This window comes from Stegostoma tigrinum, chromosome 5 (assembly GCF_030684315.1).
Source record: "Stegostoma tigrinum isolate sSteTig4 chromosome 5, sSteTig4.hap1, whole genome shotgun sequence".
In the NCBI taxonomy this organism is placed as follows: domain Eukaryota; kingdom Metazoa; phylum Chordata; class Chondrichthyes; order Orectolobiformes; family Stegostomatidae; genus Stegostoma; species Stegostoma tigrinum.
Genome location: NC_081358.1, coordinates 12,659,409 through 12,685,494, shown reverse-complemented (window position 1 = coordinate 12,685,494; position 26,086 = coordinate 12,659,409). Strand labels below are relative to the sequence as shown.

The 26,086-nt window shown below is 42.2% G+C and overlaps 1 protein-coding gene across 1 annotated transcript in view; it reads right to left on the bottom strand.

Moving 5' to 3' along the window:
• Window positions 1-9,751: 9,751 nt before the first annotated feature.
• LOC125451771 (tumor necrosis factor receptor superfamily member 11B-like) overlaps window positions 9,752-26,086 on the bottom strand; it is a 57,307-nt gene continuing 40,972 nt past the window's right edge. The window contains exons 4-6 of the mRNA XM_048529322.2: window positions 18,173-18,575; window positions 14,749-14,964; window positions 9,752-10,348 (exon numbers count right to left, since the gene is read on the bottom strand). Of these exons, the coding sequence (XP_048385279.2) occupies window positions 10,068-10,348; window positions 14,749-14,964; window positions 18,173-18,575 (900 nt within the window). The 3' untranslated portion in view covers window positions 9,752-10,067. The remainder of the gene's footprint in view (window positions 10,349-14,748; window positions 14,965-18,172; window positions 18,576-26,086) is intronic.

Sequence of the window (26,086 nt, the reverse complement as noted above, 5' to 3'; positions counted from 1 at the left end):
AATAAAGTACCCTATAACCAGCCAATGCAGAAATCAAGGATGCATAAAGTTGAGGGCAATATATTAAGATGGATAGAGGATCACATAACAGACTGAAAGCAGAGAATTAGCATAACCAGAACATTTCCAAGGTGACAAACTATGATTACTAAAGAATTCAAGGATTAGAGATGGAACGTTAGCTGTTCGCAATGCATTAATGAGTTAGAGAAAGGAACTAAGAGCAATGTATCTAAGTTCGTTAATGATATGGGTAATGGGAATGTAAGGTCTTAAAAACATACAAAGAGACTGCAAAGAGATAAAAAAATGGACAGAAAGGTAGTACATGCATCATAAAGTGAGGAGGTGTGATGTTAGTCATTTTAGCCAGCCCAGCTCGTCCCCTCCCACCACTGCATCCCAAAACCAGCCCAGCTCATCCCCTCCTCCCTAACCTGTTCTTCCTCTCACCTATCCCCTCCTCCCACCTCAAGCCGCACCTCCATTTCCTACTTACTAACCTCATCCCACCTCCTTGACCTGGACTGACCTATCCCCTCCCCACCTCCCCATCTATACACTCCTCTCCACCTATCTTCTCCTCTATCCATCTTCAGTCCGCCTCCCCCTCTCTCCCTATTTATTCCAGAACCCTCTCCCCATCCCCCGCTCCGATGAAGGGTCTAGGCCTGAAACGTCAGCTTTTGTGCTCCTGAGATGCTGCTTGGCCTGCTGTGTTCATCCAGCCCCCTACTTTGTTATCTCAGATCCTCCAGTATCTGCAGTTCCCATTATCTCTGGTAAATATTGATGTTCAGATCGTGCACATACAGAGAATGCAGGAAGCCAGCATGCAGGTACAGTCTTTGATTAGGAAGGCAATTGCACTTCCTTTATTGAAAAGAAATTGGATTACAATAATAATTGAATGATCCACAATTCAGCATATTTAAGGTTAAGATAGAGAGAATTTGTTCACTCAATCAGTCAAAGAATATATGGACCAGGTAGGGAAGTGTAATGGAAGTAGATGAGCCATGCTGATATTGCAAGATCAGTCAGATCTAATGACTCATATGGTCTACACTTGCTCCTATTTCTTATGTTCTTTTGTTCAGTTCCTCATTGATGTGAGAGGAAATAAAGTTCTGACAAATCATTCTTGTCTTGAGTTGAGATGGCCTCATTCTTTTTAGTTAACAATGTAACCAAGGCCAATGGAATAAGAATTCTCAGTTATTACATAATTGCTTCTTAAAAATGAAATTACTTTGAAACTCGTAGCATTTACCTGAAGGTCCTCCCTTGAACTCATTGACTTATTGTTTGTTACTGTTCCTTGAGAGTTGCAATTACAAATTAAACCCCATTACTTGCTAGAAGTTACTTTATAGGATATAAAAGCAGTGGATGGCCATTTGGATGGCATTGTTGAGAGAATTAAGTTTTGCTGGGGCTATGAACTAGGAGGGTGAGTATTCAATGATGTGTGTTTGAAGTTGCCAAGTGCAATCTTTTCTATAAACCCACAGAAAGATATTACTTTCTGTCTCTTTGACCAGCAGGAAGTAGGTCTTTATGAAATCTAGTGTTGACTGATGTGTGTATGTGAATACTTCCTTTTGCTCCTCATACAGCATTTTAATTGTTCTGAAGAAGCATTTATTGAAAATCAAATACATAAAATTTCAAAGTACACCCCTAACATTATTTGTAAAGAGAGGAAACAATATGTATATTCAATATCACCTATTTACACAATGAGTAACAAATTAAAGTAACTGTTAGTCCACATACCATATTTGCTCTCTTACAAGATGTGACCAATCTTCCCTGTGCGATATTTTCTTGTTTAACCATGAAGTCACTTACCCCTATAATCATCAAGGATAAGCTACTTTAAAAACAGCCAGCCTCTCAGTGAAGTAACGTTTTCTTATGTCCTGCCATTGATTGAAAGAATCTGATCTATATCCAGCATTATCACCGCAATTTCCCCCAGTCCTACACATAATTCTGGCTTCTTGAGTGTCCCTGAATTTACTTCTTTACTGTTGGTGGTACGTAAGTTCCCTCCAGACTTTAAGATCCACAAACCTCTGATTCTCTGCCCTGCTTTCAAATTTTAAGACACTGCTTATAACATGCCACTTTGACCAGTTTTTGGTCATCTGACCTAATATCCCCTAATGTGTCTAAGTGTTATATTTTGGTTTATTATACCTCAATGAACAGCCTTGGATTGTTCTGTTTCATTATTGGTCCTTCATAAATATGTACTGTTAACATGCAATGGTTAATCATGATATTCAACTCAAAAGCAATTGATTAAAAGATGAAATAGTTATTAACCCCAGTTACCTGTTAGTTACACAGGAATGTTGGAGGTCAGGCCTTTTATTATCTTAAGACTGTTACAGAGAACATGGTTGATCTGTGTCTCATTCCATATTATCTCCAATGTAACAAAGTGTGGAGCTGGATGAGCACAGCAGGCCAAGCAGCATCTTAGGAGCACAAAAGCCAACATTTCGGGCCTAAACCCTTTTCCGATGAAGGGTGTAGGCCCGAAATGTCAGCTTTTGTGCTCCTAAGATGCTGCTTGGCCTGTTGTGTTCGTCGAGCTCCACACTTTGTTATCTCGGATTCTCCAGCATCTGCAGTTCCCATTATCCCGCTCCATATTATCTCCTTTGTCTCATATTCTTTAATATCTTTGGATGACAAACCTATCATTCTTAGATTTAAAATTAACAATGGATCTAACATCAATTTCTATGTACAGAAGAGAGTTCTAAACTTCTAGAACCCTTTGAAGGTATGTGTTTCCTAACTTCGCTTCTAAAAGGTCTGATTTTGTACTGGGCCATTCCACCCAAGGCCCATCAATGAGCTGAAATAATTTCAACCTGTCAATCCCTTTAATATCCCAAAAATGTTGATTCAATCGCCTCCTAAATTCCAGGAAATGTTTACCTAATTTGCAAACTATTTCCTTATAAATTACCACATTGGAATCCAGACATCAATTTGGTAAACATATAAACCTCCAAAACCAATATAACCTTCCTGAGATAAGACCACACGTGAAGATATGATGCGATTTTAGATGGTGTACCTTCAAAAGAATTGGCATACATTGGTATTTATTCTGCGCAAGAATCTAGTCCATAACAATGACTATTTGAAATTATGCTTACAATTTTCTAGCAGCTAACTGATAGAATGGTCAGTAATAATGTTGCAGTAAAATTTGCTACTTGACTGCGGAAGTATTCAACCATTTGGTGCAACATGTTTGGATTACAAGTAGTGAATGTGTTGTATTTGAAAGTGCACAAGATATCTGACATCCATACAAGTAAACTCATATTCCTAAGCAATAAAAATCTGAGAGTCCTACCATATATATTCACCCAAACAGCAAAAACACAAAACCTGCAAATGAAAAACATCTAAGCTTCGTAGATAAAATTCATGCAACAAAATACTTCCACTAATCATGTCAAAAGGTTGTGGTATTGTATTGTCCTGCAGATGTTAAAATATGCTCGGGTAGAACTGTCTTGTGTTGTTTTTCCAAAAGACATTGAACTGATGTTATGTCTGCCCTTTCAAGTGAGGTAAATGATCCTATGTGATTGTATGTGACAAAAAAAACAAGGGAATTCTTCCTGGGACCTTGGCAATTGATTTTTTCAAACAATATCAGTAAGTGAAATTATCTTGTCATTTTTCTCTTATTAACGTGTATTATGTGAAAAATGTTGTTGCTGCTTTTTCCTACAACTGTGATGACATTTCAAAGTACTTAACTGGCTGTGAGTGGCTGTGGTAATTTCAGAAGTTGGGAAATGTCTGATGCAAAGTTGTTTTTTGACTTCTCCTAAACTTGCTCAATTTGTTTTCCTGTTAATTTTGTGTCATTTTTTTTTCCAGTTTGCTCCCTCTTTCTGCCATTGAATGTCCTCAATCACTAAGCCTTTCTGCTCTGCTGTCACCCAACATCATTACTCACAAATGTTCCCTGCTTCCCTGTCTTTTCTCATTGTTTGTGCCAGCTCTATACAACGTCAGAGTCTGTTCACAAAGATTTAACGAGATAATGTTTTATCTTTAATCCTCTCAGAGTGGAAGGACTCATAGCCATACTTCAATCATAGATCGAAATCCAACAGTTGGAGAACATAATTTTGTCAATCCTTCAAACTTAGAAGTTTACCGCTCAGCTAAACAAAAGTGTGCAAAAAAAATCCCTAACTAATTCATAAAGAAGAAAGCAACACATGCTTTGTAGGCAGCTTGCAGGATGAATTTCTCTCACATTCTGACCATCCCTTGACAGTGGGAGGAGTGGAAGAGGTCAGCATGCCAAGGTGCTTGGGATCTGGCTGGTAAACTTGAAGGTGCCTACTGCAAGGAGTCTCTGTTCACAAATAAAACAAAGATTGCTGGAAAACATTCAGCAGGTCTGACAGCATCTGTGAAGTGAAACCAGAGTTGAAGTTTTGGAGCCAGGGACCATTCTTCAGAACTGATGACAACTAGGAAAACGTTTCTTATGTAGAGATAGGGTGTGGGGAGGGGATAAGGAGTAAACAGTAGGTGGAAGTAGAGCCCAATGAGAGAGAATAACAGTTGAACAGACAAAGAAGTGGATAACAGTCAGCCTGGGAGAATGAATAGTCGCTAATTGGAACTATAAGTGGCCAGCAATGAGTTATGTGTAATAGCAGATCATGCTATGCATAGCAGGTCACAAGGCCTGGTGCGTGGGCATTAGCGTAAAATCATGTGAGAAACTGCCTAAAGGCCTAAAATTGTTGAACTTGCTACTGAGTCCAGAAGGCTGTCAAGTTACCAAGTGGAAAATGAAGTGCTGTTCTTTCAGCTTGTGCTGAGTTTCGCTGGAGCATTCCGAGAACAGGATGGTGTGGTGAAGTGGCAGGCAATTTGAAGATCTTTTTTGCGGACAAAATGTAGGTGTTTTATGAATCTACGCTTTGTTTACCCAGTGTAGAGGAGACCACATTGTGAACAGAAAATGCATAAGACTAGGTTCAGTGAAGTTTTGCTTCACCTGGAAGGTATGTTGGGCCCCTTGGATACTGGGGAGGGAGGAGGTAGATGGGCAGGTGCTATACCTTCTGCGATTGTTAGCGTAAGGTGCTGTGGAGCTGTGGGGGGTGCTGTTGGGCGTGAAGGAGGAGTAGACCAGTGTGTTCTAGAGGGAATGATTCTTACAGAAGTTTGACAAGGGAGGGAAGTATGGATCTGATGGCAGCATCCCTCTAGAGGTGACAGAAATGGTGGCTAATGATCCTCTCGATGTGGATGTTGGTGGGAAGGCGGGTGAGGACAAGGGGGACCTTATCACTCATGTGGGTGGGAAGAGAAGGGGTGAGGGCGGAAATGCAGGAGATGGGTGACCTGGCTGAGGACCTTGTCAACTACGGTGCTGGGGAATCCTTGACTGAGGAAGGCGGCGGATATTTCAGAGGCTCCCTTGTTAAAGTTTGCATCATCAGAACAGATGTGGCAGAGATGAAGACGCTGGCAGAATGGAGTAGAGTCTTTACAGGAAGCAGGGTAAGAGGATGTATAGTTAAGGTAGCTGTGGGAGTCATTTGGCTTATAGTGGATATTAGTCGCCAAACTATCACCAGAAATGGAAACAGAGATGTCAAGGAAGGGAATGGAGGAGGCAGAGATGAACCAGATGAAGGTCCGAGGAGGATGGAAATTGGAAGTGAAATCAATAAATCTTTCCAATTTTGAACAAGAGAGGGAAGCAACACCAAGGTGGATAGGTTACAAGGTGGATAGCAAGAAGATTTTCCCAGAGTGGGGGACTCAATTACTAGGGGTCATGAGTTGAAAGTGAGACAAGGAAAGTTTATGGGAGATATGCGTGGAAAGTTCTTTACGCAGACAGTTGTGGGTGCCTGGAACGCGTTGCCAGCGGAGGTGGTAGATGCAGACACGATAGTGTCTTTTAAGATGTATCTGGACAGGTACATGGATGGGCAGGGAGCAAAGGGATACAGACCCTTAGAAAATAGATGATAGGCTTAGACAGAGGATCTTGATCGGCGCAGGCTTGGCGGGCCGAAGGGCATGTTCCTGTGCTGTAATTTTCTTTGCTCTTTGTTCAATGATATCTTCGATACACTGGAGAAAGATCTGGAATAGGACAGGAACAAGGAATGTTCCACATACCCCACAAAGAGACAGGCATAAGTGGGGCCTATGTGGGAACCCATGGCCGCCTTTACGATCTGAATAAAGTGAGAGGAGTTAAAAGAGAAGTTGTCCAGAGTGACGATGAGCTCGGCCAAGCAGAGGAGGGTGTTGGTGTATGGGAATGGGTCAGACCATTTTTCCCAGGAAGAAGTGGAGAGTCCTGAGACCATTCTGATTGGGGATGGGCGTGTAAAGGGATTGCAGGTCTATGGTAAAGAGGAGGCGGCTGAAGCTGCACACTGGAAATTCTGAAGCTGACATAAAGCATCAGAAGAATCACAGATATGAGTGAGAAGGGAAAGGACAAGGGGAGATAGAAATGAATCGCGATGAGTTCTGTGGGACAGGAGCAGGCAGAAACAATGGACCTGCCCAAGCAGTCATGTTTGTGGATTGTGGGAAGGAGGTAGAAGTGGGTTGTGGAAGGCACTTTGAAGGGAGTGTTGGGGGTGGGGTGGGGGGAGATCAAAGGATAAAGTGAGGTTCATGAATGTGGTGGACACGGTCGCCTGATATTCCATGGAGGGTTCATGGTCCAGGGGGGAAGGAGAAACAGATATCTGAAAGCTGGTGCTCAGCCTCTGCAATGTTGAGGTCAGTCTGCCAGACAACAACTGCACCACCCTTACTATCAAGCTTATTTACAAAGTCAGGGTTGGATCTGAGAGCACTGAGTACAGTCAGTTAATGGGGAGATAGGTTGGAATGAATCGGAGGGCAGAGAAATTGACTCAACCAATGTCACATCGACAGTTCTCGACGAACAGGCCGAGTGCAGATGAAAGGACAGAGGAAGTGTTATAGCTGAAGTGAGAGTGTTGGAAATGAGCGAAGGGGTCGGTGGGATGGGGAAAGGACTCTTGTCCAAAGAAATGAGCACGGAGGCGAAGACAACAGAAGTAGATTTCAATGTCACAGCATGCCTGAAAATCATTCAGGTGATGGAAAAAAAAACTTCCCTGCATATCAAATAGTCACTTTTCATGGATTAAGGGCACTGGGAGTTTAAATTATAACAAATACAGAACTAAATAAAAATAAAATAAAGAACTGCAGATGTTGTAAATTTGAAACAAAAACAGAAAGTGCTGGAGAAACATAACAGGTTCTGTCGAGAGAGAAACAGAGTTAATGTTTCAAGTCTGGGGACATTTTGTCAGAACTGAAAGCAGTTGGGAAATGGTGGTTTTTATGCTGACGGAAGGGGCTGGGGTTGAGGAGAAGGATGAATAGGATGCATAGGTTTGGTGCCAAGACAGAGAAAGAGAGAGGGAGAGAAAGGACGCAAACAGAGAGATCATTAGTGATAAGCCAAGGGGTTGATAGATTCAGTGTGGGCGCTAAAAAGAAGAGTGAACCTAAAGTTTTGGAGTAGATTTGTAGCTTGGGTTGTAGATGTTGAGGGTGGTTGGCTCGCTGAGCTGGTTCATTGTTTCGCAGATGTTTCATTACCCTGCTGGGTAACATCCTCAGTGCAGCCTCCGATGAAACGCTGCTGTGTTTTCCCACCTGGTTTTTAAACTCTGGAGTCCATTGAGCTGGATTGCCTCATTTCCGGTTTCCCTTCACAATGGAGTGTATATGGGATCGGGTTCTATGTATTGATTGATGGTTTTCTTAGTAGAGAACTCTACTAGGACAAATGCTGGGACACGCAAAGCAAAGACAAGCTCAGGAATTCCTAGGAGTCTGGTACTCCACAAAGAAAGCCATCAACAAACACATTGAACTAGACCCTGTATACACTCCATTGCGAAGGAAAACCAGAAGTGAGGTAATCCGGCTCAATGGACTCCAGGTTTTAAAACCCACATGGGAAAACACACCGACGCTTCACCAGGAACTACACTGATGATGTTACCCATCATGGTAACGAAACATCTGCAGAACAACAAACCAGCTTAGCGAGTCAGCCAACCACAAGAAGTGTGGATAGTTGAAAGTGGGTGGGCTGTGCTGGGGAGCAATTCATACAGAACAGGGCCTGGCATGCGGAGGTAGGTAATGAGCATAGAGGAAGGTGTTCATGCTCTGAAATTGTTAGACACATTGTTGAGTCCTGAGGGCTATAGAATACCCAGGCAGAGGATAAGGTATCATTCTTGCAACTTGGGTTGAGCTTCAGTGGAGCACTGCAGCAGGCCTGAGAGAAATGTTGACATGGGAATATGTTGGTGTGTTGAAGTGGCAGGTAACTAGTGGCCTGGAATCATTCTTATGGACAGGGCATTAATGTTTTGCAAAGCGGTTACCCAGTCAACATTTCATTGACCCAATGTAGAGGTGCCCACATTCCGAGCAGTGAATATAGTAGACTTGACTGAATGAAGCGCAGGTAGATTGCTGCTTCACATGGAAGGCACAGCCTTTGATAGTGAGAAGGGAGGAGGTAAACAAGTCAGCTTTGCACCTCTATGATTGCATGGAAAGGTGACAGGGCAGTGCATTGTTGGGAATGGCAGAGGAGTGGACTAGGGTGCCCAACAGGAAGTGGTCATTGCGGAATGCTAACAAGCGGGGGAGGGAACTAAGTGTCTGGTGGTGGTAAAAATGACAACTTATGATACTTTGGATATGGAGGCCAGTGGAATGGAAGATGAGGACCAGGGTGACACAATATTATTGTGAGGTGCAGGAAATAGATCAGACACAGCTAGGTCCCTGTCAACAATAACGGTTGGGAATCCTCCATTGAGGAAAATGGCATTAACAGAAGAGATGCAACGGAGATGGAGAAACTGGGAGAATGGAATGGATTGATCATAAGGATCAGGGAGTGAGGTTGTATAATCCAGGTAAATGTGGGAGTCAGTGGGATTGTAGTAAATATCGGTGGGCAGCCCATCCCCATAAATGGAAAAAGAAGTGTCGAGGAAGGGAAGGGAAGAGTCAGAGATGGACAAGTGGAGATGACAGCAGGATGGAATTTGAAAGCAAAATTGGTAACCTTTTCAATTCTGGGTGAGAGAAGAAAGCAAAGTTGAACCTGGGGTCTTGATGTGTTAAAATACCATATAATTTAAATGTCCATTAAAGCTAATGAAATCCAGTAAAATATTTTATCAGTAAGGCCACTGGGTTGAGCAGTCTTTGTCCCTGGGTATACCTTGATGAAAATAAAAATCTGCTTCCAGGAAAGCATGTGCTACGGGAATTACTTCTTATCAGGTTTGGTGGATCAATATCAGCTTCAACTTATCAGATGCTATATGAGAGAAAACGTTTACCTTGAGTGTTTAGTCATCAAGACCAGGGACTGATTTATCAACAAATCTGAACATGTGTCTCCCAGAGGGCAATGAAAATTGCCATGTTACATTGCAACTGGTTTGCAAATAAATCATTGTCTACATGGTTTCACGGCAATGCGCATCTACTCAGTTTTCTTTCGTTATGTATGGGGGATTTGTAGTGACTTTTTATTTAATTATTAATTTTGTTCCTTATTGTTATGACTGAAACAATATCAACTAAAGGTACACAAATATTAAAGTTCTAAAATGCATTTGACAAAAAATCCTTCTACTCTACTACAAATCAACAGTAAATGTAAGATTATCGGCATAATGTGGATAAGATTGAGCAAAGATTCAGAGATTTGCTGCATAAGTATCTGATTCACAGTGTTGACAGTAGTTTTTTTGGCAGTCAGAACCCAGTTTTAATTCTGACATGTATTCCTAATACAGCATGTTTGTTTTTGTAATAGTTTAAGTGTGGTAATGTACCACTGTCAGCAAACAATCATTAATAGTAAGATTTCTGATGCTAAATTTGATGCTGTGCTGTCACACTTTATTTCTTCCCTCCCTTTCTAATGCACTCAGGCTATTTTTGTTTATTCAGAGCCTGCGCAGCAGCTTTGTGTACACATTATGCATGTTGGTTTCTTTCAGGCCATGCATTAGACCTTTCACAGTATCCAAGTGAAAGTTTGCAACTTTCCATTGTTTCAGAAGTCGGAAGGTTTGAACCTGGCCTGAGCTTGTCCACGTAGCCCCTTCCAAATGGTGTGTGCTTATTTTCTTCCCAGGCAAATTCTCCAATAGCATTCTCAACTGTTTCAGTGTCAGTTTCTGACGAGCAATAAATTTAAAGGCTGCCTGGTCACAGAGCGCAATTTCTATAGGAAATAAGAAAACTTATCAATATTATGTTATTGATAAATTTCATGGTTGAAACGTCGGTTACATAAAGCTGTGTTCACCACATTACCATTCTGCAGTGGATCTTCCGTTGACATTAGCGCAAAGAAGAATAAAAATAAATATCCACATTTGACGTCTTGTCAAAATAAAATTGCAGGAAAAGTTATATTGCCAGGCCACAGTTTATACATTTCAGTTTGCCCCCAAAAGACTTACGGCGAAGACTACAGTCAACTTGAAAACTGCCAAAAAGAAAATCATATTAGATGGGAATGAAGTATCAAGGATTAGTAAGTTAGCTCTTGGAGCGTAATCATTTCTGTGCATTATTTACACACAGGAAGAGGGAGCAAAGTTAAAATGGACAATGTGGCTCAATTAGAGTCATATATATCGACCATATGGAGAGAGGCCCTTCAGCCCATCAACTCTGCACCAGTCAAAAGCAGCCAGCTAACTACTCTAACCCATTTTCCAGCACTTGGCCTATAGCCTTGGGAGCACAAGTGCACATCTAAGTACTTTTTAAATGTTGTGAGGGTTTCTGCCTCTATCAGCCCTCCAAGCAGTGACTTCTAGATTCCCATCACCTTCCGAGTGAAAGTGTTTCCTGACATCTTCTCTAAACCTTCTGGCCCTTCGCTTAAATTTATGTCCCAATCAAGAGGAAAGGTTAGATGGATTAGACTGAGGAATTGCATGACTGATGACAAAGTAGGCTGCGTTGAAGACCTCAACAATATTCTAGGTTTGGACTAGTAAGCAGTAATTAATGTTTGCAGCCCATATGTGCCATGTATGATCGCAAACAAATGACAATACAAACATCTTGCTTTGACAATGGTAACACCATCACCATCAAATCATGGGGCCCACCACTGACAAGAAACTGAACTAGACCAGCCATATAAATATTGTGACAACAAGTGAAGGTCCAAGTTGGAAATTCTGCAGTGAGTGAACTGGCCTCCTGACTCTTCAACAAGACCATCAACAAGACCTAAATCAGGCTGCTGTGGGGCATTTTCCACTTGCCCAGGTGAGTGCAGCCCCCAAAACACTCAAGAAATTGACATCCTCTTGGGAAAAAAAGCAGCCCATTTGACTGGCATTCCAGCATACCTCTCCAAAATTCACTCCCTCCAGCCTCAATAAAAAATGGCAATTATGTGTACTATCAAGGGACAGGAAAAGAAATCGCCAACCCAGTATTACCCATGATCTCAGTCCCCAGCCCCCAACCTGAGCACAGTGGCCTGCTTAGAGCACCAGTACCTGATATATAGCCCCTGTTACAGGTTCCGGTATTAGCTGCAGAATGCACTGCAATAATTCACGAAGGTTCCTTCAGAGAGCAATTTCCAATCCCAGGACCTCTATCATTTAAAAGGATAGGGCAACAGATACATGGGCACACTATCACCGGGAAGTGTACCTCTAAGCCATAAGACCATAAGGCCATAAGACATAGGAGTGGAAGTAAGGCCATTCGGCCCATCAAGTCCACTCCGCCATTTAAATCATGGCTGATGGGCATTTCAACACCACTTCCCTGCACTCTCCCCGTAGCCCTTGATTCTTTTTGAGATCAAGAATTTGTCGATCTCTGCCTTGAAGGCATCCAACGTCCCGGCCTCCACTGCACTCTGCGGCAATGAATTCCACAAGGCCACCACTCTCTGGCTGAAGAAATGTCATCTCATTTCAGTTTTAAATTTACCCCCTCTAATTTTAAGGCTGTGCCCATGGGTCCTAGTCTCCCCGCCTAACGGAAACAACTTCCTAGCATCCACCCCTTCTGAACCATACATTATCTTGTAAGTTTCTATTAGATCTCCCCTCAACCTTCTAAACTCTAATGAGTACAATCCCAGGATCCTTAGCTGTTCATCATACGTTAAACCTACCATTCCAGGGATCATCCGTGTGAATCTCCGCTGGACACGCTCCAGGGCTAGTATGTCCTTCCTGAGGTGTGGGGCCCAAAATTGGACACAGTATTCTAAACGGGGCCTAACTAGAGCCTTATAAAGCCTCAGAAGTACATCACTGCTTTTATATTCCAACCTTCTTGAGATAAACGACATTACATTTGCTTTCTTAATTATGGACTCTACCTGCAAGTTAACCTTTAGAGAATCCTGGACGAACACTCCCAGATCCCTTTGCACTTCTGATTTGCGAATTTTCTCACCGCTTAGAAAATAGTCCATGCCTGTATTCTTTTTTCCAAAGTGCAAAACCTCACATTTACTCACATTGAATTTCATCGGCCATTTCCTGGACCACTCTCCTAAACTGTCTAAATTTTTCTGCAGCTTCCCCACCTCCTCAGTACTACCTGCCAGTCCAACTATCTTCGTATCATCGGCAAACTTCGCCAGAATGCCCCCAGTCCCTTCATCCAGATCATTAATATATAAGGTGAACAGCTGTGGGCCCAACACTGAACCCTGCAGGACACCGCTCGTCACCGGTTGCCATTCCAAAAAAGAGCCTTTTATCCCAACTCTCTGCCTTCTGTCAGACAGCCAATCCTCAATCCAAGCCAGTAGCTCACCTCGAACACCATGGGCCCTCACCTTGCTCAGCAGCCGCCCGTGAGGCACTGTATCAAAGGCCTTTGGAAGTCTAGATAGATAACATCTACTGGGTTTCCCTGGTCTAACATACTTGTTACCTCTTCAAAGAATTTTAACAGGTTTGTCAGGCACGACCTCCCCTTACTAAAACCATGCTGACTTGTTCTAATCTGACCCTGCACTTCCAGGAATTTAGAAATCTCATCCTTCTCAATGGATTCTAGAATTTTACCAACTACCGAGGTTAGGCTAATCAGCCTATAATTTTCCATCTTTTGCCTTGATCCTTTCTTAAACAAGGGAGTTACAACAGCAATTTTCCAATCATCTGGGACTTTCCCTGACTCCAGTGACTTTTGAAAGATCACGACCAAAACCTCCGCTATTTCCTCAGCTACCTCCCTCAGAACTCTAGGATGTCGCCCATCGAGGCCAGGAGATTTATCAATTTTTAGACCCTTTAGCTTTTCTAGCACTTTCTCTTTTGTAATGCCTACCGTACTCAACTCTGCCCCCTGTCTCTCCCTAATTGTTGGCATACTACTCATGTCTTCCACTGTGAAGACTGATGCAAAGTACTTATTAAGTCCTTCAGCTATTTCCTTATCTCCCATCACTAGCTTCCAGCATCCATTTGGAGCGGCCCAATATCTACTTTTGCCTCTCGTTTGTTTCTTATGTATTGAAAGAAGCTTTTACTATCATTTCTAATATTACTAGCTCGCCTACCTTCATATATGATCTTCTCCTCCCTAATTGCTCTCTTTGTTATCCTCTGTTTGTTTTTGAAGCCTTCCCAATCTTCTGATTTCCCAGTGCCCTTGGCCACTTTATAGGCTGTCTCTTTTTCTTTGATATATTTCCTGACTTCCTTTGTCAGCCATGGCTGTCTAATCCCACCCCAGATAATTTTTCTTTTCTTTGGGATGAACCTCTGTACTGTGTCCTCAATTACACCCAGAAATTCCTGCCATTGTTATGCCACACGCCATCCAGACTTGGAAATATATTGCTATTCCTTTAGAGTTGCTGACTCAAGATCCTAGCAGTTCCTTGTTAACAGTATTGTGGGTCTACCTACACCAAATGGACTGCAGTGGATCAAGAAGGCAGCTCACTACCATCTTGTCAGGGATAATTAAACAGAGACAGTAAAAACTGATATAACCAGCAATGCTTACATCCCATGACATTTTTTTTAAAAGTGCAGCATGTTAAAAACCAAGCTGATGATTTTTTGAGTCTTTCTGGACTAATATGCTTTTATGACCAAACAAAAATTACATGTCCTACTTGGTGGCCCACCTTAATATAAATGTAGTTCTCCAATCTCTTCTGATAGAAATTAAATTTACATTCACATATTGTATACCTTGCATTTTCTGTAAGTCATCTGCATCGCGGTGGACCTGCAAATTTACACACAGAAAAGGTGGATTGGCCATGCCAAATTGCCCATAGAGTTCAAGGATTTGGAGTTTAGGTGGGTTGTAGGGGGATGGATCAGTGTGGACTTGTTGGGTCAAAGGGCTTGTTTCCACACTGCAGGGATTCTGTGAAAAGCCTATTCTGTGAAAAAAAAATTTCATTGACCATGCCACATACTTCATGTTGGATTAATTGGTTTTACATTAAATGAATGTCTCAACTTGGTAGTTAAGTCGGCCATTAGCTTCTTCTGAATAAATGGAGATTCAAATGAGTTGTCAATATTTCTAATCATGATACTTTCCGCAAGTTAAAATGTTATGAGGTGGTGTTTTATATACACCTCTGAAGACAAATATATTTACCTTTCCTTGAAAGTAAATGAGAACACGCTGAGCTCAGTGCCTCACTGTCCTGACATGACTGGCACACATTATCTTGAAATGCATTTCCTCTGAGAATCTGTTTCAAACCAAGTGCAGTGCAGTTTGTGTGCTTTTGACAGGGTTGGGTGGCAGACCTGTTCACTGAGAAAAAGCCCTTTGGACACTTCAAGCATTCTGTATTCAAATACGGAGTTCCTGGAAAGAAATTGGAAAGTCATAAACATACAGACAAAACAAATCACAATTTCTTCAGTAGCTGACGTTATTAGGCAATATTTAAAACGGTAATAGAATGAGTCTGTGACATCCAGTAACCCTGGCAACATTTCTCATCAATTAAGTAATCTAGCGAGCAATTCCAGAGAGAGTTTTTTTCTTGGCCAGAGTGGTTAGTTTCCCACTGTGGCCGATGTGAATGACATTGATGCATTTAAAGGGGAGCCCGAGGGGCTCATGTGGTGCAGTGGTCATGACCCTATCCCCAAGAAAGGAGGTTGGCTGAAGCACCCACTAATTTAAACTAGCCCATCAGTTAAAACATTCAGACTGGCTGGAAACGTTCATCATTTCAATTGCATAAAGTTCAGGCTTACGTACTTGGGACTGACAAACAACAACTGGTCCTTTGTGCAACTATCGTTTTATTTTTAAGGATAGAATTTTCTCCGGCTGTCACGGGCTAGTGGAGACTAAAGTAGTGCAAGAAAATTCTGGAAACTGATGTTGCGGAAGATCCCAAATGGTCTCATCTTCTTCTGACACTCCCTGAGGTGTCTTTGAAGGTGAACAGGTAATATCCTTGGATTAGTAGTTAAGGAATCATTGAAGGGGGTAAAAGGCCAACCAAAAGCTGCTTTAGCACTAAATCGTAGCTTTTTCAAGCATTGTACCTATTTCCTGACCTGTTAGTAACTTATCAAAATGTGGTCTGTGTGAAATTAGCTATATCAGTCAAGCTGACAGGCTTTTATCAGTTGCATTGAAGAACTGAAGCCTCTATCAGGAAGGATTCAGCTGATCAAAGCATTTCCTCTCTCAGAGGCTGTCTGTATTGCTTATCAGCTAATCACCTTCTTGTGAGGCATCTTGCCTGCCTAGCACTTTACTCACCTTGAGCTGCACTTCCCTGCTGTCAGCTTTCAATATGTTGAGGGTGAGGAGCAAATGAGATAGATACCCAGCTGGAAAGGCGACCATAAGGGATGGGTAGCAGATGCAATCCTAGCCACTGGCACCAGATCCCATGAAAGTGATCCTGTTTGCCCTAATTGGATACAGAGCTCATAGTAAATTTTAATTGGTTTGCTTTGGAAAGTTGAGTTCAAGATCCAAAAACGATTCCATCATTCTGGGGCAGACTCTCAATTTTCCTCTTCCACCTCCCTCTTACTGCTATACCTGCAAAGTTTTCTGGCTTCAGTTGACCCATAGGCAGCTGCTCCAAATGCTTCTGCCTGACATAAGATGCCTGTAGCAGATGGCCTGTAGGTTCTGGAAACAGCTAACGGCCCCACCTGCCCCTGTGCAGGGGCAGAGTTGTTCACCAGGGCAGGCATCAACATATGTAATTCTGTCCGGGGTTGGGGGAGACGCAAGTGATGGGAAATGAGAATACCTTGAGAAGAATCCCCACTGCCTTGCACAAATTCTTCACCTTCCCTCTCATCATCCACGTGCTGTTCTCTGATAGTCAAGAAGCAGAGAGCACTCAGCTACATTAGCGTTGACCCTCCAGGATGACACATTCTTCCGTCCTCTGTGAAGTGACTGTCAGATCATTACAGGCCATTGCCTGGGCCAGCATCCTCCCAATGACCAGGCACAGCTGATTTCCTATGCTGGTGGCCTCTCTTTCAACAGAAGTGAAAAACAGCACAAGTGCATGAGAGAGATCACGGAATTGATGTTAGAGATGGACTCTTCCAATCACTCTCCAAAGGTGCACACTGCCTCTGGAAATGCTGACAGAGGCACATGCGCTTCCCCTTGCTGCTCCAGCCAATTAGAATTTGAAGTGACCTAGGGTCATTCCTCAATGCCCTTGTCTCCAGTGCCTTGTCCTGCTCACATGTGGTGCAGTCCTCGTCAGGCTGCCCACCTATTAAGCAGGATCCACCTATCTGAGTGTGTATCTGGTGGTGAACACAAATGAGTCATAAGACAGTGAATGCTCAGAGTGCCTAACATCATCTGAAGACTCCTCTGGTTCGTCCAAGATTATTTCCGCTGCCATACTTAGGAACCTGTGTGAGATGAAGAGCATGAGTTGGTGCAGGTATTGATTTCAACATAGTGTATATCATGACAGTTTAGTTAGTGGCGACACCAATTCAGCCTGTGTGACAGGTAAGTAACAAGTGGCAGTGCATCTTCTAGTGCTATCACCAGCTCTCTGGGTCATCACCATCTCTCCATCACTGATGTCCAGTTTGTTTGCCAATCTGCTACATTTCCAGTGCATCCTCCTCTGATACAGTCCTGATGGCAACTGCTACAGGTCCAGCACTGGCCTTCCACCTCTCCCTGGAGTCATCAGCTGTTCCTCTGCAATGAGAGAAGGAAAAGTGATACAAGTGCGAGAAGTGGAGATGATGGAATGAATACATTGCTGGATGGTGACTATGAGGGATGGGTATCCGAGATCATTAGCTGAGCGTCAATGTAGCTGGCTCAGATGGAGATTTCAGCACGTTGCTGGAGAAAAGAAATAAATCATGGAACTGCCAGATGTGTCTGTCAGAGGAGTTCTGAGCATGAGGTCAGAGAATGAGGGACTGGAAATGATATGTCACTCACCTTTGCTGACCTAATAAGATGATTTAACAGTTTGGTGTCAACTCCAGATAGTTAGCATCATACTCCGACTGCTCACAGCCTCTACAAATTCCAAGCAAGTCTGCTTCAGTTCCAGAGTTGATCTCTTGCTTTCTTTCTCCAGGATTGATGACATCCATTTGGTCCCTCACCATGTTCAATATGACTTCCAGAGAAGAGTCAGCGTGTCGAGAGTCAGTCTTCCCGCATCTTCCACCCATTTTCTTCTCCCTGTGCACTGGTCTATTCACTTCAAACACCACTGTTGGAAACAGCATTGGCAAACGATTTCTAAAGGAGTTGAATGAGGGTGTGAGTCTGGCAAAGGTGGGAGAGGGGAGATGGAAACTATCTTGTTAAGGACAGCTTAGCCCTTCTGCGTCATAGCATGTGCTAATGGTGTAATTTTGATGGTAGTAATGACAATCTTGTGTGACTCAGAATATTTTTATCCCAATGAAAAAATATTGCATGGCAACAATCTGAATGGGGAGTTTGGAGTTAAAATATATTTTAACTGGCGACAAAAACAAGCTAAAAAATTGAATATTTTGCATGGTATAATGCTAAATACTAATATATTGCTTACCAAGCCTCTTTACACCAAATCCTGGTGGGCATTCATAGTGCTTTAGGCAAAACTCAAATTCAAAGTAGTGACCTTCAACACATTCGCAGACACGGTTGTGAGTGCTATTGCATTCGTGTTTAACATACTGATATTCTTTGCAAAACACATTGCAATACTGGCATTCATCCAGGTAATTCCAATATTCTGTGTAATGTGAATCAGGACAAGGTGCACACTCGGTCCTCTTTTCTGCATTGCAGTGCGCCTTTCTGTAGGTTCCAGGGGGGCATTGCTCACATATGTGATACTGAGCCAATTCATCATCCCAATGCTGGTAGACAGGGATAAGGAAGGGTTCCATTTCTATGTGATCAATCGGCTGTGTTACCAGCAGAAAGGAGGAAAAGGACATAATGGAAAGCTGAAAGGTAAAACAAAGTGTTAAGTTTTGTCATGTTAAACTTTCTACTGAACAGATTATACAGTTTATTCAGCTATATATTCTCTCCTCTCTTCATTCTGAGGTACAGTCCATATTGCTCTGAAGTTATACAGGTTAATGTCAAACCATATCTGCTTGGCATTTGAAATGAGATAATGGGAACTGCAGATGCTGGAGAATCCAAGATAACAAAGTGTGGGGCTGGATGAACACAGCAGGCCAAGCAGCATCTTTGGAGCACAAAAACTTTTGTGCTCCTAAGAGACTGATTGACCTGCTGTGTTCATCCAGCCCCACGCTTTGTTATCTCTGCTTGGCATCTTGGGACTTTTCCTAGAAATGAATTTGGTTAATCACTAGCTACTGATGAGCTAACACTCAGACATACTGGCTATGCGGTGGAACAAGTTATAACTTGTTGCTTGCTGCTGTGGTGCAAAGTGTGTAATTTATTTAATTTATATTATTTATTTTAGAGTTTAGATTTTGAACTAATGGCATATGGATTTTTGTCTGTATGTATGAGTTGGTTTAACAAATCACTTGTCAGTATTTCTGAACGCATGTTTGTAAAAAGTATGAGAGAGAGAGACTTTGAGTCGTATTGCGAACTTGTTCGCAGTGAGAGAATTTTCCAAGAGGGCAGTGTAAATTGAACAATATTTGCTTACTTCCAGTTGGGATGATCAGAAATTGATTTTTGTTTTTGCTTAGGAGTAAAACACAGAGCCTGGAAAGCATTTGGTTTTAATTTGCAGAAATTCTGGCTGAAGTTAGATGCATGAAACATTTGAACCTAGAGAAAGGAGGTAGTTCAGGTTAGGATATAACTTACGTTAGTGTAAGGATTTTAGTTTGTTAGCTTCAGACCACAATGGCCTGGTTAAAACTCTGAAGCAGCACAGAAAGTCTAAACTCAGTGGTGTAAGAACTCAAGAAAGAGGCTACTAAATTTTCAATACCAAAAAATGAAAGTTGCAAATAATATAGTTGTGATAGAGAAGGGAACTCTCTACAGTTTTTGAGAGCTGCAAAGTGATGCTGCTGGGATAGATGGAATATTGTATTTTGCTGTGTGTTTTAAAAGCATACAAATTGATATATGTGAATAACTTTTTTTTGTTCTATTTTATCTTTGCTTTTGCATTACAAACTTTTGTTTTATTGTTAAAACCAGATCTGCAGCAGCCTGTGCTTGTTTTCCGGTGAAACACAACCGTGTTAATTTAAAAGACAACATGGTACATCAAAGGAAATTTCAGTTTGTGATCTGACTTGACAAGTAATCACATCAGCTGGCATTAGAACATAACTATTATGTGCATAGAGATAGTAGGAACTGCTGATGCTGGAGAATCTGAGATAACAAGCTGTGGAGGTGGATGAACACAGCAGGCCAAGCAGCGTCCGGGGAGCAGGAAAGCTGACATTTCGAGTCTAGACCCTTCTTCAGAATTCTGGTGCTGCTTGACCTGCTGTGTTCATCCAGCTCTGCACCTTGTTATCTAATATGTGCATATCTTTATTTGTACAATGGCTGCTTGGTTGAACAACGGGAAGTGCACCATCCTCCATAGAAATGGATGTCACAAGAAAAGGAGAAGATCAATAAATAAATGAAACAAGTTTTGGTATGATGGCAAATGTGGAGTTTTCATTGACTGAACACTGATGCTTAAAAAAAAACTGGATGTTCTTGAAACCGATTGAACTATTTCCTTATATCATTAAGTGTCCTGACTTGAGTCAAAAACATTAGGAGTTTCAAATCAATTTGCTGCCTCTTGCTGGTCAGGTCCCAATTAAAGACATTTGAACAAATAATTTGAAAAGTTTCAATAATATGAGTGCTCATATCAATTGAGATAATAAAAGATGTTCCTAAACATACAAAGTGGGAATGTTGATGGCAAATGAATCTCAAAGCAATGAAACACAAAGCTGTCCATTATGATAGCAGGAATAACAAAGCCATGTAACTCTTGCATAATAACAGCCTAAGAAAGATACAAGGAGCTAAGGAATTTTTATTTTCTATTCACTCACCGCATGTGGACATTGCCGGCTGACCAGCATTTGTTGGCCGTCCCTAGATTCCCTCAAGAAGCTGGTGGTGAGCTACCTTTTTGAACAACTGCAGTCCACATGCTGTAGGTTGACCCACAATGCCTGAGGGAAGGAGTTCCAGGATTTTGACCCGGCGACTGCGAGGGAATGGTGATATATTTCCAAGTCAGGGTAGTGAGTGGTTTGGAGGGGATCTTGCAGAGCGTGGTATGTGTCTGCAGCATTCATCCTTCTTGATGGTAATGACCGTGGGCTTGGAAGGTGCTGTGGAAGGAGCCTTGGAGGATTTTTGGAGTGCATCTTGTGGTTGGTATGCATTGCTGCTACTGAGTGTTGGTGATGGAGGGAGTGAATGTTTGTGGATGTATTGTCAATCTGAGATGTTACTGGGATAACATCCCATTGATTCCTATACTTCTATAAATTAATGTCTTTTATCTGCCTACACATAGGTATGCAGGCACTACCTCAGAGCTTCCTGCCCAACTAGGAATTCAGTGTAAGACTTTGTAACTCCTTATCTTCCCACACAACAGTACGCAGACACTGCCTTAAGCTTCCTGACTGAATAAAATTAGAATTAAACTGTCTCAGATAAGGTTAAGTGAGGAACATTTGTAAAAGTGTGAGACTTCTGAAGTATGTAACTTCTGTCACTGACAAAGGGGCCAGGGCACTGACTTTGTTCCAGCCAGACACATCGGTAACTTGAAATCACAATCTGTCCCGATAACAACTTGAAATCACCTCCTGCCATTAGCAGCCACTTCACGAACAATCGATACTATGCCCTGGTCTTTTATGTTCTTGATGTAATAATTATTTTGTATCCTGTCTTTGTCTGTTGTAATAATTGTTTCATGTATCATGTCATGTGAGATGTGAAATTGTTTTATGTATTATGTACTTAGTAAAGTATAAAAAGCGGGGACTGCCCGCTGCTCGGGGAGAATTACTTGTGAGACTCTGCACTCTGTGCCGGGCTAAGTACAATGATTCTCCACGGCTTGTACTTGCTTGGTAATAAAAGGATTTGTGTCATGTTATTGCATCAAGTCCGTGAGGGTCTCTGAAAACGAACCTGACAAATCAGTCAAGCTACCTTGCCCTCAATGATGTCAAACTTCTTGAGTATTGTTGAGACTGCACCATCCAGGCAAGTGGGCAATATTCCATCACACTCCTGACTTGTGGGGGTCAGGAAGTGAGTTCTTTGCTATGGGATTCCTAGCCTCTGATCTGCTTTTGTAGCCATTTCATTTGCATGACTAGTTCAGTTCAGCTTCTGGTTAATGGTAACCCCAGGATGTTGATAGTGGGGGGTTGTGATCAATAATCACTAAAAGTAGCAATATAGATTAATGAGGCCATCACAATACAAACAAAAATCACTGGGTTAGTATCTGAAGAAATAAAATGGAAATCTGTTTAAATATGTTAAAATTATACACATAATCTTTGTTAGACCATAGTAGGACATAAAATTCAGGCACCATTTATTGCTGAGTTTGTAGAAGTGGCTACTGGGCTATTTAAAGTTGCTGCAGTCTACAGAGAATGATGTGAAATGGGCTGAAAACCTTGATTCTGACTTTAGAGTCTGTTTGCTTGCAGTCATGGGTGTAGCTCCTGTTATCCAGAGGAATGATAGGGCAGAATGAGTAGAGGCAACACAAAGGAGGGCCAACAGTCATAGAGTCACACAGTAACATAATATAGAAACAGGTCCTTTGGCCCAACTAGTCCATGCTGACCATGGTACCCACTCAGCTAGTTCCAATGCCCACATTCCCTCCAAACCCCTCCCATCCATGTACACATCCAAACGTTTTTTAACTGTTGCTATTGTACCTGCCTAAACCACTTGCTCTAGCAGCGCATTTCATATACACTCCACCCTCTGCTTCTTAAATCTTTCCCCTCTCACCTTAAGCCTATACCCTCTAGTTTTCAATTCCCCATTCCTCAGAAAAAGACTACACACATTCATCCTGTCTATGCCCCTAATGATTTTATACACCTCAATAAGGTCACCCCTCATTCTCCTACATTCTGGGAAATAAAGTCCTATCCTGGCCAACCTTCCCTATAACTCAGACCGACAAGTCCTGGCAATATCCTCGTGAATCTTCTTTACACACTTTCCAGTTTAACAATGTCTTTCCTGTAACAGGGTGATCAAAACTAAACACAATACTCCAGGTGTGGCCTCACCAGCAACTTATACAACTAATATAACATCCCAACTCCTATACTCCATGTCTCAACCAATGAAGACCTGCAAGCTAAATACCTTCTTCACCACCCTGTCTACCTGTGACACCGCTTTCAATGAACTATGTACTTGTAGTCCTAGGTCCCGCTGCTCCACAACACTCCTCAGGACCTTACCATTTACTATATAAGTCCTACCTTGGTGTGACTTTCCAAAGTGTAATACCTCACACATATCTGTATGGAATTGCATTTGCCTATCCTCAACCCACATCCCCATCTCATGAAGATCCTTCTGTAATTTTTGATAATCTTCCTCGCTAATAACGATACTTCCTAATTTTGTATCAACTGCAAACTTACTAATCTTGCCTTGTACATTCACATCCAGATCATTTATGTCAATAACAAATAACAAAGGTCCCAAAACCAACCCCTGTGGCACACCACTAGTCACAGGCCTCCAGCCCAAGAAATAACCTTCAACCATCACCCTCTGTTTCCTACCATCCAGTCGATTTTGAATCCAATTAGCTAGCTCATCCTGGATCCCATGTGACCTACGCTTCATGATTAGTCTGTTGTGTGGTACCTAAAGTCCTCATAGACAATGACCACTACCCTACCTTTATCCATTCTCTTGGTTAACTCTTCAGAAAATTCTTAAAAGATTTGTCAGACATGACTTCCCATGCACAAATCCGTGCTGACTGTCCATAATCAAACTTTAACTATCCAACTGTTGGTTGATCATATCCTTCAGTATCCTCTCCAATAGTTGCCTGCCATGGATGTCAGCTCACTGGCCTGTTGTTCTCTAGCTTGACCTTGATATCTTTTTTAAATAATGGAATAACATTAGCCACCCTCCAGTCTTCAAGAACTTCACCAGGGGCTAACAATAAAGCAAAAATCTCTGAAAGTGCCTGTGTAATTTCTTCCCTGGCCTCCCACAATGTCTGAGGATGGACCTGATCAGGCCCGGAGAACATATCCACCTTAATGCACCTGAGGGCTGCTCTCTGGTAACATGTATGCGGTCCAAAATATCCCCAGTAGGAAGCCATCTCTTTGAGCAGGAAGCCAAGTAATCCAGGGTCTTTAGGAAACAGTTCTCCAACCTCAACCTCAGTGAGGAAGAATGTATCAGAAATTTCCATTTGGCAGAGAAGCGCTCATTGAAATCTGTCACTGGTGCAGGTAGACATGCAGTTTTGGGCCTAGTGGGAATTAACTGTGACAGTGAACATGGCCATAAGCACAGACGTTTCCATCCAAGCTGGAGCAGGTAATATTAGCAGGATCATCCAGATGACCATCCATTGTAACCTAGGTAAGTCTCTGTGGCTCTGTATGCAAAATGAGGTGTTTGTTTCATTTTGCAGGAGAGAAGCAGAAGAAACCATCGTACGGCTCCCAGCATAACAGGCTTCCCTATGGTATAGAACACGACTGGCTCCACACGTGTTGGCTTGGGTGCACATCTTTAATTCTATTGCCTCAGTGTTGCGTTGATGTGTCTCCGCACATCAATGTCAATGGTAGCATTTGTGATGCACTCATACTGTGTTAGGCCACTGTAGCATCTGCATTTGTGGCACCATGTCAAACTAAAGGGTGGCTATGGAACAATGAGGGTGATTTTCTAACTACCTAGCATATGATTCTGCTGTGCTCCCACATGAACATATAACAAAGGCCTTGGTGCAGTATTTTACTCTCCCTTGGGCTGTAAGAATGATGGCGAAGTGGGTTAATTTAGTAGGGGAAATCTAAAAATCTTATTCCTTAGATCATAAAACATTGCCTGATTGAGTCCTCATGCCTTAGAAGTGAATTCAGAATCTCAACATCATGTGTCAAAAGCTTATTTCCATGCAGTTGTATCTCACGAATGCACCAAATCACTGCATTAACAGTGTGCTTCCAATTATTCTCCAGAAACGTAATGCCACAAAAGTGAAGCTGGTAAAACGCAGTGAGTACCTGTTGACTAATCACATCGGTATATCACTAAATGGATACACCAGCCATAGACCTTTTCTTAACATGGAACCACTGAACAAGGTGTTTCCATGGCCAATGGCCAAGTTCTTCACAGATCCTTCATCCGTACAGCTCAGCATCAGCAAAGCACCAGCTTCACAACATCAACATCTCTGTTTCAGGCCCGCAGCAGTGCTCCAGCCAAGGTCAGCACAAGCTGCAAGAGCAACAACTGATTTTCAAATTGGGGACCCTGCAGCCCTCTGGACTTAATATCGAGTTCCATAATTTTAGGGCCTGAACTCTCCCATGTCCTAGTGAGATGTTAATGTGAGAACATCCCACTGATTTCTATACTTCTATAAATTAAAGTCTTTTATCTGCATTTGATTCCTATACAGAGACTTTAATTTATAGAAGTAAACTCTTATCTACCTACACATAGGTATGCAGGCACTGCCCTGAAGCTTCCTGCCCAGCTAGGAATTCAGTGTAAAGCTTTTGTAACTCCTTATCTTCCCACACATCGGTATGCAGACCCAGTCTTAAGCTTCCTGACTGAATTAAAATTAGAATCAAATTGTTTCAAATAGGGTTAGGTGGGGAAAATTTGTAAAGGTGTGAAACTTCTTAAGCATGTAACTTCTGTCGCTGACAAAGGGGCCAGGGCACTGACTTTGAAATCACAATCTGTACTGGACAACAACTCGAAATCTCCTCCTGTCATTAGCAGCTACTTCACTAGCAATCGATACTATATCCTGGTCTTTTATGTTGTTGATGTAATAATTGTTCGGTATCCTGTTTTTGTCTGTTGTAGTAATTGTTTTATGTATCATGTCATTGTAAATTGTGAAATCGTTTTATGTATCATGTCTTTTGTAAAGTATAAAAAGCGGGGACTGTCCGTTGCTCGGGGAGAATTACTTGCGAGACTCTGCACTCTGTGCCGGGTTAAGTCCAATGATTCTCCACAGCTTGTACTTGCTTGGTAATAAAGGGATTTGTGTTTTTCTAAACAAGTCAGTGTCTTGTTATTGCAGCAAGTCCGTGAAGGTCTCTGAAAACGAACTTAACACTAGACCCCTACCCCACACACCTGGCTTTGTTATTGCACAGCCTACCATTACACACCACCTTTTGCCAGCCACTAACAGTCTCCATTAATGGCTATTCATCCTCCCAGCCAGATCGTTATTGACTCTTGTGTCTGTCCAACTGTT